Source organism: Haliotis rufescens, unplaced genomic scaffold, assembly GCF_023055435.1.
Source record: "Haliotis rufescens isolate VD_foot unplaced genomic scaffold, xgHalRufe1.0.p SCAF_13, whole genome shotgun sequence".
Classification (NCBI taxonomy): domain Eukaryota; kingdom Metazoa; phylum Mollusca; class Gastropoda; order Lepetellida; family Haliotidae; genus Haliotis; species Haliotis rufescens.
In genome coordinates, this window is record NW_025963813.1 from 40,967,484 (window position 1) to 40,986,229 (window position 18,746).

At 39.7% G+C, this 18,746-nt stretch overlaps 1 protein-coding gene across 5 annotated transcripts in view; it reads left to right on the plus strand.

Moving 5' to 3' along the window:
* LOC124122486 (serine/threonine-protein phosphatase 6 regulatory ankyrin repeat subunit B-like) overlaps positions 1-18,746 on the plus strand; it is a 58,958-nt gene that overhangs the window by 22,766 nt on the left and 17,446 nt on the right. For all 5 annotated transcript variants that reach the window (XM_048394636.1, XM_048394640.1, XM_048394637.1 and 2 more), the window contains 3 exons: positions 8,527-8,608; positions 8,900-8,944; positions 9,193-9,264. In XM_048394636.1, coding sequence (XP_048250593.1) covers positions 8,551-8,608; positions 8,900-8,944; positions 9,193-9,264 — 175 coding nt within the window. In that variant the 5' untranslated portion in view covers positions 8,527-8,550. The remainder of the gene's footprint in view (positions 1-8,526; positions 8,609-8,899; positions 8,945-9,192; positions 9,265-18,746) is intronic.

Sequence of the window (18,746 nt, forward strand, 5' to 3'; positions counted from 1 at the left end):
CAGATTTCTGCAGACACAAAATGTTAATGATCGGATCCAAAAAAGTAAAATTAAGAGTTGGGAATGATTATTTTTAAAATTTATAAAATGCTGACTAACTATTTCTGATACAACTTAAAACGTTTAGAATGAAAACGAGGAATATCAGTAAAATGTAATTGTTTTGCCTCATATATGGTTACCATCGTACTTACTGAATTCATATCATTGAAACCCGTGAAATAAGTGCAGTAGACTATTCAGGTCACGCGTCTCGCTTTCATTATTGAGATACATTTTCTAACACATGTTATGAATTGCGGTCATTTGTTACAAAGAAAACTGAACAACTGACAATATAACGGAAATCTGTTTGTTGTTTAACGCCGCAATCAGCAATATTCCAGCTTCGACAGTGGTCTGAAAACAATAGTCAGGACCAGACAATCCAGTGATTGACATCATGAGCATCGCTCCACGCAATTGGGATACGATGACTTGCATCAACTAAGTTAGCGAGCCTGATCACCCGATCCTGTTAGTCGCCTTTTACGACCAGCATTGTCGCCTCTTACGGCATGCATGGGTTTCTGAAGATCTATTCTCTACCCGGATCTTCGCGGGTCAACGGGGCGGTTCAAAACACATATTCCATACATGAATTGTCATAGGCAGTTGCAGACAGTTAGAAATGCCTAAATTTCCTATACTATTACCAATAAACCCACATGTCCATACATCATTTTTACAAAATATTACAAAGAGATGGCGTGGAACAAAGTCACATGGTTCCGTCATCAGCCAAATGATAAAACAAACTTAAATCATTCATGAAAGTAATGTGTGCTGCTGCCGCTCCTTGTCCAAAGGTTTTCCGTTCACGCAGATCACTGGGCACAAAAACATTCCCTCTATAAGCAATTACAGCAAAACTAACGAGTCTCGACATCGCGAGATTTCAGGTATATTGTAAACATTTACCACTGCCAAATGGAAAACGGCAACGCACGTGCATATAAACACACGCACAAACAAACAAATATGTATCGAGTGAAATCGAGGAAATATGTATCGAGGAGATGTTATCAATGTTTGGACAGTCAACGTCATCAATATGCACTAAATGAACACATGACAGTTGTTGGTAAGGAGATAGTGAGTTGAGTTTAACGCCGCTTTTTACAGTATTCCAGTTATATCGCGGCGTGTCAGCTTAATGTGGGAGGAAAACCCAAAGTGATGCAGGTCTCAGACGTTTAACACTTCGGTGTAAACCCACGAGCACGGGTATGGTGCTGACAAACCTAGAAACATAATCGGGGTGAACCGGGATTCGAACCCACAATCATAGGTTTCTGGCATGCCCAAGGGACGCAAGTCAGCACAGCAAATCGCGGCCTTTTTTAAACATTTATCATTATCACTGTTCCTATGATTCTGGGTTCGAAGCCGGGTTCTCCCCGATTATAATTGTAGGTTTGTCAACACCATACCTGTACTCGCGGCTTCGGCCCGCGTGGTAAACGTTTGAGATCTGCATCACTTCAGGGTTCTGTAAAGCTCAGGCAGCGCGACATAATTGGAACATTGTTCACAGCGTCGTTAAACGTAACTCACTCACTATTTCCTACAGTTTGTGGCGGTCGGGTAGCCTAGTGGTTAAAGCGTTCGCTCGTCATGCCGAAGACCCGGGTTCGATTCCCGACATGGGTACAATGTGTGAAGAAATATCAACTAAACAAGTGTTAGATATATTACACATATTTCGAGGTAATATTGTTGAGACATTGTTTCCAGTTTATAAGGTCCCCCTGTGTATTGAAGATAGGTTAGGCAGTCAGTTGTGATCTCATGTTATAGGGGCGGTCGGGTGGCCTGGTGGTTAAAGCATTCGCTCGAATCGCCGAAGACCGGGGTTCGATTCCCTACATGGGTACAATGTGTGAAGCCCATTGCTCTTGTCCCCCGCAGTGATATTGCTGGAATATTGCTAAAAGCGGCGTAAAACCATATTCACTCACTCCTACACTTTGTGTAATTCAAGAACGCCCGATATTATCTAGGCCGCCAGCATTATTGGCCATATACGAAACTGACGCATTTTAACAAACAGGGGCCCCACCGCCGCCTACAGAATTACGACTGTCATGTTTTGTTTGATTTCTTAGAAGTTGACGGATGACAAAATGGACAGAATTTACAGATAACAACATCGTTATTTCACTGTAATAGCAACGTTTCGGTATAGGTCCTCATACCGTTGTCAAGCGTCATAATTTAGGTGCTTTACGTCCACTTCAGAAAGTTTCAATTTTATACATGGGGACAGGTGGATTTAAGGAATAATATATAATTATAGTGAATAAAGATATAACACACCTGGTCCAAAAAACTATAACCTAAGGTAGTGCCCATTTAAGTCATATGATAAGTTACAGAGAAGTTGTTAATTATATACAATATATTAAATAAGTACTTGATATGGATGTAGAGGAGTTGTATTCTATTTAGTATGCATGGAAAATAGTAGTAAATAGGTAAATATTCACTTACAGAAATGATGTAGGTAAATAAACAGATAGATTTATCATATAATGGGAGGGTTTCTCGGGAGGATAAAGCGGGGTCATATGCGGATAGAGATGCAAATATCAAAGGTCAAGTAGAACTACTTTCACTGTTTATAAACAAACATGGCGTCGCCCTCGTCATTCGGCGATCGAGGCAGAATTAACCATCGGGAATCTGGATAAAGTACAGGGGTTATTGCTATCATTATCAAAAGAGCAGTCTAATATACTGAAAATCAGTGTCTAACTGTGACGTAGCTAAGGCATTTTATAAGTTTTGGCAACTTTGGAGATATAAATTACGAAACAATTTTGCGAGGGTACGAGGCCTAGCCAAGCGGGATCAGTAGCCATATCTGTGCTTGTAGACCTTTGCGGCTTAAAACCTTCTCTTAAATGTAAATAGTTGGATTTTGCCGAAATATGTTTGAATTGTTACCTTGTTTCGTTTTGTCGCTGTGTGTACATCTGACTACACTTCTTAACATTATGACAGGGTAGACCGACTGTCAACAACGTCTGACCGTAGCCGTGACATCTCATATACTAGGGTTAGAGTAGCTTCCCTTTGACAAAGGGCAGTTACTCTAGCGGAGAGACCGATGGATTGCCGCGAAAGGCAATTAAAAACAACTGTTGTTTTGCGTATATGTTGCTTCGCCACTGTATAAGAAACAGATTTCAGTTGGAACTATATTGGCTACCGTCACTGTCCGACTGACACATCACTTACCCTGTGACGTAATAAATATTAATGCGCGCATTCCAGGAAAACTCCCAATGTTTCAGTAATGTTTGTGAGAGAGGGAAAGCGATTTTAAAGCACAAGAATTAAAGAATGACATTATATGATAAAGAGGTTATCACGCTTGTGTGTTTGGGGATGGTAAATATCCTGTATTAGGAATAAGCACTATGTATTTAGCTCGCCAAGGCTCGCTAAATACAATGTTTATTCCTAATGCAGGATATTTACCATCCCCAAACACACTCGCGTGATAAGCTCTATAGATCCGATTATATTTAGGAAATACTGTTGTTGTTTGACAGTGAAAGTGAATTTGTTTGGGGTGTATTTCGTAGACTGACATTTTTTATGAAATTTGTTATTGATGTGAAGACTGACGGAATAATATTGTATTTAAGAGTAAAGGCAGAACATTTTAAAGTGTAAAGGAAGAGAATGGTAAAATCGGGGATGGTGAGCATGTTATAGGGGACACCAGTATGCATGGTTTAGATCCTTGGGTGAATTGCATTGTGGGCAGTTGCCATCAGTGTGTCTCTTTTGTTTGTATAATGTATAGCTTAAATTTGTTGTGCCACGGAGAATTCTGGAAATTATTGTATCTAAAAGTGTGAAATTTGAACATTTGTGCATTTATACTCGGATTTTGTTAAAAGGGATTTACTTCAGGTGGATCTAGTGTTTTGAAAAATAATTTGAAAAGTTTGAATTTTGATACTATTTTTCATTAGTGTTTTTAGGTCGGGTTTTCCCGTAGTGAAGTTTATACCTGGGGATGGGTTTGTAGAATTACTGCCAGGCCTGCAGAATTCCATTTCAATTCCAATGTTTGTATTTCAAGGAATCCATTGTAAGGTTATTGTGTTACCTATTGGTTTTAGATCTGATGTTATAATGATGATGTTTAATATTATTGGTTAAGTCAGGGGTTTAGAGTGTTTGCTTTCACAGAGCTCAGTGAGTCTGAAATCATAAGAAAGTTTATTGATACTTTTGACCTGATTTAATTAATATAACTGATTAGCCAAACGATCAACGAAATTAGAATGAGTGAAATTTTAAAAATGGCAATTAGAAGTTATTAAAATAGGTTGATTTACATTCAAGACCTCAGTAAAGCTATCAAAGAATTATATGGTAGACATGTAGAGGACATTTCCAAATTTAACGCATCAGTGACAAATATTATGTCCAATTCCAGTCCCTATTTTGACTTGCACCATATGTTCCCATGTTTTTTTAGCAGAATAATTGACTTGCCTTTGCATGTGTTTGTGATGGGTACCATCTGTGGGGCAGGATACGCTCACATTTTCTGGAACACCGGTATAATCACTATTTGATAGTGACTAATATACACATCATCATGTTTCGATTTATGTGATTGAGTACTATTGTAGTTTTTTTGCTGTGATTGTATCGAATGGAAACCGGGGACTTCTTCGTCTTCTTCTTATGGTCCCGCGAGCCGGATTTGTAAGTACTTTGCCTATTTATGACCTTTGACAGCGATGACAATGATATACCCGGAGAAACACGGGGAGTAGTGCACTTTCCTAGGCGCACTTTTTCAGATCCAATTAGTGCAGTGGGGGCTCGAACGCGCTTCGCCGGCTCACCGACTTGGCTAAATAATGCTTTAATTGGTCGACGTGCTACCACTGGAAAACGAGGGCTATCACGTGTAATCAGTGCTCGTTTAACGGGTCATATGCACCCCATTGACGCGCCTGCGTAATTAAGTAAACAATGAATTGTGCATGCGTGTGACGTCACGGTCCGCTCTCCCATTCATCTTTTCTTGAAACCACACCCGCCACACTCCGGCGCAGTGGTGACTTCATAAATAACACCGCTGCCACAGGCTTATTTGCATATCACGTGACGGGACTTTTTCTTGTTTGTAAACAAACTCGCATTAACGGACTAATTTTTGGCATTTGGTATTTAAGTAATCCATATTGTTTTGTATAGTTATATAAATATGCTACTACAACTGCGACAGTGAGTTTCATGACAATACATACTTACACATAAAAGTGACCGTATCGCTGAAAAACAAATGCAATATCTTGAATGGACTGTGGAAGATGTGACGAATGTCACATGGCGCTGGCCTGTGGCAGATGTAGTATGCAGGTCGCCTGGAACTCTGGGTCGGACAGTCCACACCCGCCATTGTTTCTGTCAACATGACCGACCAATCGAATTAACCAGATTAACGCTTGAAAAGGTAAGAATTTATGGCTTACCCTTGCCCAAAGCAAAGCTAACCCAAGGACCGAAAAAGGGGTGTTGGATCGTAAAGACGTGTTGGTTTCCCTAAGACCGAAAAGGGGTGTTCAGGGATAGGCTGGGGTGCTTTTAGCCCCTAAATTTGATAAAAGGCCGACATTTTCAAATACAATGGGGAATTTTAACGTTGTGCTATATGTAAGTGTGGGTGTACCAAGGGAATATACGGTATATTAAATTTCACTTAAAGGGCCCATGTCAGAAAATTCCTGGCGTGAATCCTGGGTGTTGAATCGTAAAGACGTGTAAGTTTTCCAAAGACCGAAAAGGGGTGTTGGATCGTGAGGCCAAAGTCACTGGGGTGTGAGCCACAGTAACGGTATAGCGAGACAGAGGTCGAGCTATAGCTCGGTCATTGAGCGGATTTTAGAGTTCGGGCTGTGCCCTGTAAACAGCATTATTGCCGAAACACGGTCACGCTCGCAAGACAGACACCAAGTCCGGTTTTCGTCAAGGCACAGATGACCACCTGCCTATTTGTCAGACTATGTAGTTGACATGAAACATGAACTTTATGAAATAATGACCACGCGATCGTCATGTTAGGTCCTAGCCCAGTAGTTGAGGCTCATTTGTTGCCTTCTATGTAGTTTTGAGGTGGAGCCTGATAGTAGTAGAAGCAGTGTGTGTTGGTAGGACCAGGTCTCCTTGGCTAGTTAAGTGTTTCATATTGTAAGGAGCTTGGTTTATTATAATTAGTAATTGATATGGTGTTTAATACCGGAGCGCGGCACAGACGCGTTTTTAAGTGTTTGGTATATGTTCAAAAGGGTTTGTTTGCCTGCATCCCAGTCTGTACCATCGATGGCCCTCAAGAGGTTTAGATCTTTTTAACATCAATTGACCAACTGAAAAATATGGGATGTCCGTGTCAGCTGTTGGTCAAATGTAGCTTCAAGGAAGTTTATTCCTTTTTGGAAAGTAATGCCTTCGTTATGTCAGTGCATTTTGAGTGTATAATTTGGCATATATGTGTTTCTTAATAAGAAGCTAATGGTTTTTTTAAAAATAATTTTGAATCCCAATTCAGAAGACCAATTTTGAATTTGTACAGTTTATATTTGTTTTTTTTTAGCCTGACTTGACTAAGATGAAGTCCAAAGTGATAGGTAATCCATAAGTTTAGCTGTGGAGACGGGTTTTTTTATTGACTAGACGTCTCTCCAACGCAGTTGAGGCCATACCCTATGTTGACACCAATGCAGTCGTTGACAATGTTGTCCACTCATATATGATGTGTCGAACAGGACGTCTTGCTCGTAGACCTGCTGCTTGTAAATGGTTTGGTACGGTCTGGTCGGAGATTCTGTGCAGTATTTTGGATGCGGCTGAGGTGGCTATGGTCGTCCTTTCACGTAGGTGGAGCAGTCGGATGTAGCAATCATGGGCGGGGGTGGTTACTCTTGGTCGTCCTGAACTTGGCCGATCACGTGTTGACCCATGCTGTCGAAACCGATCCCATAGCCTTGTGATGGTGCTGGGCGCTACATTGAAAACCCTATCTACATCTGATCAGAATTCCCCTGCCTGCAAGCGGTCTGTGACGTTGTTTCTTTGCACTTCTGTTTATCTTGGCATGTTTTTGAACTGTCACTGTTCGATTGACGCAGATGCCAGGCAATCAAAAACCCTGAACTTTAATACCATTCATAGTGCTGCTGCACATGCAGTGCCAACAACTCCATGGCCATTTTGTTAATGTTGTTGTTGGTGGTGCAACAACACCAACACATCATTAAATGCAGATGTTAGCGCTCTCTACAGCTACACTTTGGTCTAAGGACATTTTATTACAGGTAACGTCGGAACGACCCTGTATCCGACTAAACAGAACGTTGCTTACGAGATCGCGAAAGTGAATGTCTGAAAGTTTTTTTCTGATCATGCAAATTCGAAAAGTTTAACACGAGGCATTACAAACGACAGTTAGGGCCTGTACGACTGATTCCGTCACAATCATTGTCCTTCTCTTGCTTCAGTGGAAGAGACTTTCCATAAGCCACGAGAGGTACTGGCATCTATTACTATAGTATTAGACATTCTACAATTTTCTTTTGTTCAGTTTTCAAATTTTGAATCGAGAAGTGTCACCAACGTCACGTCTGTTCGTATTCGCCTCTCTTCAGGGTTGGGGTGCGCATGTAGAGGAACAGCGACCTCAGGGCTGTGGTGCGACATGAAGCGCACATGGCACATCAACAAGCTGGAGTTGGAGGCGCTCATCTTAGCGATATTACATTCAACCGACAACATCATAATGGTGTGGTATCTTAGAAGCTTTGTTAATACCGCCCCAGATCATTTTGCTGCGGTAGCGATATTGCAACACCACTAACGTGTTAGAAATCTAGGCCGATCTGCTGCTAGTGTTGCATTAATTAATGACGTATGGTTGTAAAACGTATTTGGAACATGTGCACATGTCCACAAGAAGTAAGCATAACAAACTACACATATATTACACATGGATTAGGGATGTAGTATGGTAACTATAGCTTAGAGGTATTGAGAGCGCTGGTGTGTGGACAATTCAAGGTTTTATCGCAAAAAGATGCTATGTTCTTACGAGCACTGTGTGCATGTATACATAATTTAATATTAGGTGGCATTTTTCAAATGTTGCACAGCTGCATGTGTTATATAGCTAAAACGAGCCATGGTAGACTCATGATCTACACTATTCGAGTAATATTTCATATTTTTGAGTAGTTCAATTCAAGGTTAGAAAAGGTTCCCAAAAGTCTTCTGACCAAATGGATCAACAGGACATCCTTGGTGACTTGGTTGATTGATTGTCAGACGGACTAGGGCAAAATATCAACAACTTGGATTGCATTTACACTATTGTGTGTTTACAATATTGCTGTGTTCTGAGTAAGACAACAAATAAACAACCTTAGTTTCAAATAGTTCACTCACTATTTTGTATTTTAGTTGTGACACATTGGTGAAAGAAGGATGACAACAAAACGAAAACATGATGGAACCACAGTAATCTACAACAGAACAGTGACAGGTAACCTTTTTGTTTGCATAAATATAACAGATAACCATACTCTCAGCACTATAAATGTTTTGTACCAGAGAGAACCACCCATTTGGTCGTTACCTCATGTGAATCTGTTTAATGGGTATTGTATAATTGCCTTTACATTTATGATCCTGTATATTTATTCACTTACTGTTTTTTCTTTTCAAATTACATAACCATTATTATGTACATTCCAAGTGTTTATGAAGGCCATCATAATGTGAAGAAACATGTTGTATTTTGGTGATATGAATTGATGTTTTTGTTTGCTTTTAGGGGGGAATGATGGAACCACAGTACCAGACAACATAAATATAAAAGGTAAACATACTCTCAGCACTATAAATGTTTTGTATTCACAGAGAACCACCCATTTGGTCGTTACCTCATGTGAATCTGTTTAATGGGTATTGTATAATTGCCTTTACATTTATGATCCTGTATATTTATTCACTTACTGTTTTTTTTTTATTTTCAAATTACATAACCATTATTATGTACATTCCAAGTGTTTATCATGTAAAGAAACATGTTATATTTTGGTGATATGAATTGATGTTTGCTTTTAGGAGGGGATCATGTGCATCATCAGACTATGGCTGCTTTTGTTGAGGGTGGTATGGGGAATATCACCACACACAGTATGTATTTCAGCACTTCTTTCCCATATGTTAACTAGGGCCAATTTTCACAAACATGTTTTTATATTTTCGGACATAATTGAGAAGTCAAACATAATCGTTTCATTCGTAGATTTAGAACTTAGAATACTGAGCATCGTTAATAACAATATTTGGATATATTCTAAGTTCTAAATGTTCAGTTGTTCTTCATTACAAAGGACACATCAGTTAGTGATGAGATAGTTAAAAATAAAATATAAAATACCTCTCTGCTGGGATATGTCGGAGCTGTGCTCTAATAATCAGGTGTGTCATAGAATAAGAATAAAGTGATAACGACAACGTGGTAACATGTTCACAGGTTTATTAAGTACCAATTATACTAATTATATAATGGTTGACAATTGCAAATAAATCCACTCGGCGCTAATGCAGATCACAAATTGTTTCTATCAGCGCAAATATACAAACAAGTTTTAGCCAAACATATTACAGCTATAAAATGTGAGATAGCGCGCACAACACTTTGACAAGATATGGAACCAGTGTGTAGCCTGCCAATTATGTCGGCTCCGACCAATTAACACCTGAGTCAATTAACCCGAGAGCTTATCCCTAAAATGAGTCACTTAGACTAAAGTTCCTTGTCACTTTGACTGAACCAGTACATACTAAAGTTCCCAAATAGTTAGTTAATCACGGGAAGGTTGGTTATCCACGTATTGCTAGCAAAACTGGGCATTAGAAACACTAGTTAGTAAGAGTTTAGAAATCACTAGAAAGTTGGCTATCCATGGATTAATAGCAAAACAGAGTAATACAAACCCTAGTGACTACGTTTAGTTCAGTACAACCGGACTTAGTCAGAATACACATCGACAAAGCTCCGAACCCACTTACTGACGAAACCCGAGTTTGGACAGTGAACACTCCAGTAGTGAGACGATCATGAACGATTTAACAAAGTCTTGAGGAGGGTGATGATGATGATGTTGATGATGATGTTGATGATGTTGGAGATTTAACGATCGCTTCCGGTATTGCCGATTTCGCACTCGGGGCATACTTTGAAACATATGAAGGAAGTATTTAAAACGATGTAAATTTGCAAATGTATGCCCGAAAACATGCCCATGACGGGTGTGAATGATAGAAAGGGAAATAAGTGAATTCTTAAGAGTAATGGGTTATTCTGGAATAGGGGACTGAAAATTAGCTGAAGGGATTGATGTGGTAGTGTGATTTTTTAATTGCTTTTGCTTGTTTGTTTTTATGGGTAGGGCATTTAGATCATACTATTTAATTTGGTGTTGATTAGATAATTGGCTAGGTGGTAATAGTTGGAGGAATTAGTGGGGAGTTGCTGAATTGTGGTAATGATAGATAGATAGATAGATAGATAGATAGATAGATAGATAGATAGATAGATAGATAGATAGATAGATAGATAGATAGATAGATAGATCACCTTTACTTCCTCCGAGTGATGAAAATACATATAATGTTTCTTAGTAGGTTTTTCCACATTGTAACAGTTTTACATACACGGAGCATTATATTTGTCCATAGATTGTATTCAATTGCCATAGTACTTTCTGTTGGCAAACCGCCAAGTAAAAAGGACAGAAAGGTATCGTCATCATCGTTCCAGACACTAGAAAAAGTTGTCACATCTAGTAAATCAATAATAGTCTAAACAAGAATATTTCTTTGTTCTTGTGTCTGTTTACAATACATAAACACATGTTTCATAATATCAAAAGGAAATGTGCCGCATAAACATTCATTGGATTGTATGCTGTAGGTGCTAAGACATAATAAATATGCTAAATCATAGAAGTGTTCCGGCCTTTCAATTGTTAGTAACCATATAGCCTGTGTACCTTAGCTGATCATATAAGAGAGTATCGTTTTAGGTTTTCTCTTGAGTGAAGCTCTGCATAAATTACGTTACGGTCACATATACTTATATGTTCTTTAACTCGACTCGCCCATGTATGTTTGTTGGGGAAATGAGAAGAGGATGTACAGGTGTTTATATCATTATTCACTTTATACGTGTTTACTTGTGATAGCATGTGATAAATGGACATTTTACATTTATCACCCCTTTCTTTAATTGTATCGAGTTAATACTAAACAAGTCTGTGCTGTAATAGTCTTTTAAATGCAAAGTTAATGTCACTATTACATAGTCTTCCAAGGAATCAGAGTGCTCGAATGATCAATATACGCCTGGATAGAAATTAAACCAAGACAATCTCTGGTGACGACGGAAGGAGTGCGTTTAGACAACCCTTATATCTTTTAACATAAATAACGTTGAATAATTTCAAAGATTTCGTATTCCTTTGGTGACAGTTTACCCCATACACAACAAGCAAATAATCCTCATGGTAATATCACTCTTTCCCATATCCGAACATCCGAACAGGATTTAAACCACCTAAATATAGCCCATGATTATAATTTATAGTGACTGACATTCTGAGTTTTTAACATATTGAATGGGTACGTTCTCAGGTTTTCTGTGATGTTTTTAAAAGCAATCCAGCATAAGTTACATTTTCCTTTTTTATGAAGTATTCGTGAAGCAATGTAGACACGTTGACAGACGCATTTGCAAATATTCCCAAACAGTAGAAATGCACTTTTACTGGCATTATATTTCAAATGCCATCTATTAGCATATGTGTATATATCATTTAGTGGAGATTGCAGTCTGTCAGGGGAGCTGCTCAACAACGTAGTATCATCTGCTAATAGGATGCCGGGTGTGTGGAAGACACAAGCCACGCCCAGAATCATCAAGTGAATACAACAAGTCATTAATATACAGAGTAAAAAGCCATGCTGATAAAACGCGTCCTTGACCAACACCTTGCTTAACATGAAACACATTTAAGGTAAATCCTCCAATGGTTACACATGAGGTATGTATCGGCGTAAAAGTCGCCATAATTTTCCATTTATTCCAAAGTTATACAATTTGAAAAAAAGACCATTAAGTCAGACTTTTTTCATTGTTGAGAAAAGCGCAATAAACTAGAGACTATGTTTCGTTATAATAAGCTATATGCTTTCCATTAATGTTAACAGGGCAGTTTCTGCCCCAGCCCCTCTCCTAAATCCAAATTGAAAGGGTTGGGGGAAGCCTTTAGATTTGTTTGCCCACTCTTCAATTCTATTCAACAGGAATCTTTCGAACAGTTTACTTAATGCAGGAGTGAGGGTAATACCTCTGTAGTTAGTGGGGTCATCTTTACATTTATCATGGCCTTTATGGATAGGTAAAATCTTTCCAACATTAAACATTTTTGGTACATACACATGAGAGACAATTTCATTATAGAATGTAACAAGGTGATGAATAATAGATCTACCAGAGTATTTGATATGTTCATTAACTAAACTAACGTCACTGTTCCCTTGGTCATTACACGAATCATTTTCAATCTGTTCCATGCGAATATTCACATCAGTAAAATCTGAGTAAAATTGATATCATGGCATTGACAAATCCTTGAAATATTTGGAAAACAGATTACAACTTCCTTCCTGTGTATTACAGGACTCTTCATTATACACAAGCGTCTGGGTTTGTTTGGAATGACGATGCTGCTTCCTAAAGATATGTTTTGCTCTTTTATACTCAGTGTAATTTGCATCCTCTTTATCATGGAATTTACCATTATAGGCCAATTCATTAAGACGTTGTCGCATTGTACGATGGAACTGATTTGAATTATCTTTTTTCCAGTATGGTTTTAAACTAGACTGGAATTTTGAAGATGGTATACTTAGTTTATCTGCAGCATGTAACGATTCCAGGATATAGCCGTGATAATGTTTTAATGTATTCATGAGGAAATGCGTACTGAATCTCGTCAAACTGAGCACATCTAAAACGTTTTAAGTTTCATATCCGTATAACATAAAGTCGACATAATTAGGTTTACGCCAGTTAAGATGTTCACCGCCATGGTGGCGTGGCTGGGAATCAATACTCAGACATGGGAATATTGGACAATGGTCAGATATTGAGTATTGAACTCCAGGGTCTAAAGCATAATCAACAGCCTTACCAACATGTTGGAGATTAAAGAGCACATAATCTATCATACTTCTCATAGTTTTACATTTGCTTGTGAAGGTAAAATTAGCATTATCGTCAAGGGGTACGACATAGAATAGATTCCGTTCAGTGAGCACTCTTTGCAGATATTCCGCTCTGCGTTTCAATATAATTCCATGAAGCCGATCTGCATTGAAATCACCTTGTAGAATTGTTTCCCGTTGATGAGAACATCTATGCTAGATCTCCAGTTCATTATTAAATTCTTCTATGGACACACTATCTAAAACGTTAGATAAGGGAAGACGAGCACCAATTATATATACGTAGGGCATTTAGTACTGAGGAGTTTAGCCCCAATGATATGCTTGCTTGAAGGTATACTGATTGCTGACGGACTCGAACACGTACTTTTACAAATGAATATGGCCATACCCCCTGTGCCTCTTTGAGATGAGTGGTCATGATGACATTTAACATAGACGTTAAAGTCATCATCCAAGTCATAGAGTTAATATTCACGTGTGTCGTCTAGCCAGTGTTCGGTAATAACCTAAATGTCACAGCTCATAAGTTTTGAGCGAATTTCATCAAAGCAATTCAATGCCCAACGCACATTCCACGTAGTCATGATTGACATTAAAACAAGTATATATGTCGCAAGTCAAAAAAATATCATCTTCATTATTTATGTTCATCCTTGTCATTGTACCACGCATTATTGGGTAGCTAATCACAACAATTAACATTTTCGGGCCAGAGGCAGTCATCATCAAATATGATATCTACACATTGCTGTGTAGTCCAGGACCTTAGGGGAATATTGTGCAGATGTGTCTACAAGCACCAAATTTGGCACAGGTGTAGACCAGAACATAATTAATCCATTTTTGGAGGGCGCCAAAGCCGACGCTCACTGGGGCGGCCATGTTGGCAAAATCCAAGATGGCCGCCAGTCCCTATTTGATTTTGTCCTAACTTCAAAACCAAGAGTCATAGGATCATGTATTAAGGCTTGTTTACAGGTTTTAGACCTCAAGGCTTCCAAATGTGATCTTTGTTTTGATGTAGAAGTGCGTTTTGGCCAATTTAGTGGTTGAAAACATATTTTATTCAAACGAAATATATTTTTTATGGTCATTTTACCTCACAGAAAAAGTTCACAACTGAGAACAACATGAGAAATTTAAAAATACTAGCAAGCCTAAATATTTCTAGTGTAAGTTAAACATCACTGTGGCAAGGTTTAATTTAATTGATCGAGGTATCGTGATTGTTCACACATCAACCTTCACATTTGCATAACCCCGTGCAGCGGACTCCAGCTCTACTGCATTTACAGTTTATGGTGCAAGATCTTTCACAACCGCAATGCAAAAGGAAGGAACATGCTGTACTGGCATCCTCGAGAGATGTCCAGTATGGCGCCCAGATACCACCGTCTTCCTTTTGCCACCCCCATTCACCAAAGTCCGGGATTTCCTGGTGAACTGAGGCTGCTTGATTCCAGTAAAAGCTTGCCTGAAGAAGTGCCCTTTTTATTTGTTCAAACAAGGCTGCCTGAGTGGGTGGTATATTCTCAAGAGTTCTTTTACCAGTTGTAAAAAGATGTCTGGCTTCATTGACTTTAGCCAAACCACACCCCTTACTATACATGATACTAACAACCACAAGACTGAACAGTTCTGGTTGATTGGTTAGTGTCACCAGTGTTTCAGTGAGTCCTGGTGTGTTTTGCCAAGATGCCCAGGCAGTTTTCTTGCCACACCCAAGGAGCTGTGATGTCGTGTCGCACCCTGTGATGAAATGGAAAAGCGGCAATGCCAGAGACCTTGAAGGCCCAAGATGAGAACAGATATCATGGATGGGAATATCGCGAATTTTGTCCGCTACCAAAACACACCCACAGCTCTGAGAGACCAAGTGTAGAGAAGAAGCGTATGGCAAGAACTACCACATCACTATCAACAGTACGGACACAAGCTGTTTGGTGCCCCTCTGCTACAGGATGTGCCAGATGAAGGAATATCCTTGTATCTGCACAACAACTGTGGCTAATTTGGCTGGTAGTGATCAACCAGTTGGCGCTTTGGTGCATTCCAGAATATCAGACTTTTTGCCGAATCGAAGTGAACCACGATCAGCCAAACTTGGTGGTTCCCTTTGATTTTCAAAACGAAAAAACTCTTCCATATCTACATCTGGTCGTGATTGTAGAGAAAGGAAGAGTGTTGTGATCAGAGTCATATTTTTCTTCTGTAAACCACTGGTTTTGTTTCCTTTTTTGGTCAGATCAGGACGATTGGCGAATGTCAGGATTTTATTACGTCGGATAGTGTTTGACACTGGCACTGTCACCTTATCAAGTGTCTGTGAAACGTATTGTGCATGAAGGTCTTTGCCAACTTCATGAACCCTAGAGAGAGATGTAACGACTTCCTGTTCCATAATTTCTTGTGTGTCGAGTGCTACAAGTTCTTGACCACTAGTAAAGGGATTGCCTAGCTGCTCAACAATCTCAACAAATGACAGGACATCCTTCCTATACTTAACTTGCAAGCCATGTGCTTCTTCGTGATGAGCAGTGCTAGACTTTGGTGTGTCTAGGACAGCTTCAAACTCTGCAACACATCTCGAGCAGTCTGGACCTACCAACATGAAGAGTCTTAGTGCTTCAGGGTTCTCATAGAGTGTGACTAATCCTTTCCAATGAGGCTGAACTTGTGTGGTGACTTTTGAACGACAAAGTTCCCTTTGAGAAATTCAGCATGTATGTTCGGGTGTTTCTCTGACAGCTGGACCATATCCCGCACATGTATTGGTAGCCATCTTGCATAGTTTGTGTGGTCCATCACATGAAACCATGGGCAGAGCTCATCACATACTTGGACATAGAGAAGGAAATCTCCCTCACGTAGAGACCGAATGAAGCGACACATCAATAGCTCAAGCTCCATGATGGTAGACCAGAACTTGAACTGCGGATTTTGTGTTCTGGAGCGTTGATCCCACATCTCCTGTGACTCAGGTGGTCCATGAACAATCGAGCAGCAAGTAAAACATGCCTTGTGCTTATGGAGGTGAAGAGACATTACAGATACTTGGTGGGCATAACGTGTGCGCTTGATATGCTGCTCATTAAGAACTGACTCAGCACGGCCAGATGTTAGAACCTGTGCCTGAGAAAGTACTGTAGTCCAACCTGAATCACGCAACAACTTTCCAATCATATGATGAACTTTGTCTTCAATATGCAATGCTCCCATCATCAGAACCAACTTATCTTCTCCTAAAATGTCTGGAAATGTCCATTGTAGTTGCTTTGCTATAGCATAAATAGGCTGATCTGCACCCAGAACACCCGCCTGACCGGGATTCAGGAACTCTGTACCTTGCATGGTGAGTTCCATTGTATGTTTTATCATGGATGGAGATGCTGCTTTGTCTGGAAAGAGAGGAAAAAACCCTATCACTGCCTGAGGCTTCAGAGAGTCCTCACCCATGAGCCGAGAGTTGTACCCTGACCATGTGATGACTTCTTCTGAACAAGTGCCCTGCTGGAGCACTGTGGTGACATGTGCCATCCAGGATTCGTCCTTCGTCTTGGACCTCTGCACCATATCATGACATGGTCGAATTTGGCTGTTGATGCTTCTAGGTACAAACAAGGGAGTGTTGTGTAGCTCAACTGGATGTATGATAGCATATGATTCTGGAAGTTGGGGCACAGATGTATCAGAGAAGTCCAGTTGAATAGGAGCTCGCTCTACTCCTTGGTTTTCCCAAGATAGATGGTTCGTTGCACTGAAAGCAGTGTCATGAAACTCATCCTGTGAAAGGTTTCCCTTGTTATGACTATCCAAGTTGTCCAACTGTTGGCAGAACAATTCCATCCTCAGAATGGCGCTTGCAGACTGCTCGTGCAATAGCTTGTTTCACCTCCATAACACGGCTATAGGACACCGAATTCGTGGGCATTCTCGATCTGTTTCTTAAGTCGTGCATCTCCGTGCATCTTAAGGCCTTGGTAAAGGGGGAATGGTGTCTCATGTGCTTTGCCATGTTGTATGGTGCTTGAGAACGAGAACTACATGAGAACTACTACAGTAGCTCCTACACGTTTTGTGATGCTTAGCATTATTGGATCGGAGTGTTGCTGCAATACCCGATCCATCATTTAGTTGATCAAAGGCGACTGTAATAGCAGACGGAACGGCATTGATTTTCTTAAAGTCATTCAGGTCTCTGTCAAGAGTCAAAAGTCCTCCCTTCTTTTGGTGTTTCCACTTTTATCTGACTGGCAAAGACAGCAAAGTTCCCAATTGAAACTTTCCATTGTTGGCGCAATATCACAGGTACAATTTACTATTATTTCACAAGCACCACTGTTCTCGCCAATTCAGCTAAACACACCTTCAAAGACGGAAAAATATTAACACATTCACTGGACAAGTAACCATATAGGCCACCTATGCGTGAGTAATGCCCAGTTAGTCATGACAACCTTTCTCAGCGTTTCTGGAAGAAGAACAAAATACATGCAAGGAACAATTTATGTGACCTTTTTGTGTTTAATAATATAAACCATCAACCACCAAGCAGTGCATCATCTCATTTGCAGACCAGAAAATAACATTACTGTGTCGCATCAAAATTAAGCCTGAACCAGGAAGTTTTTGCCCTCAATACTCTGACAATTAAATTGTCCAAAGCATATTTTGTATGTCAAAACAAAGCACAGTTTGTTATGTTTGTTTTTATATTTCTTATGTTGTTCTCCTTTGTGAACTTTTTCTGTGAGGTAAAATGACCATAAAAAAGATATTTGATTTGAATAAAATATGTTTTCAACCACTAAATTGGCCAAAAAGCACTTCTACATCAAAACAAAGATCACATTTGGAAGCCATGAGGTAAAAAACCTACAAAGAGAGCCTCAATTCAGGATCCTATGACTTTTGGGTATGAAGTTAGGAAAAATCAAATAGGGATTGGCGGCCATCTTGGATTTTGCCAATATGGCCGCCCCAATGAGCGCCGACTTTGGCGCCCTCCAAAAATGGATTAATTATGTTCTGGTCTACACCTGTGCCAAATTTGGTGCTTGTAGACACATCTGCACAATACCTCATAATGGCTCCCTAAGGGCCTGGACTAGTGGGACAGTTATTTGAATTGTGAAGGTAGGATTGCGTCACAGTGTTTCATGAGTCTCACATTTGTGATAGTTACATCACGATTCTTGGCATAGTCACATATAGCATCTTCAACAATGTCAAATGGTTCGTTAGCTCTGACATAGCTTTTGTTTCTATGTATATAGACACCAGCAAACACTGTCCCCACTAATTGTGGAAGCTAACATTTCTTGATTTCTTTACATTGTTTAAAGGTTCACTTTGTTTTTGTCTGTCGACGTCATCAT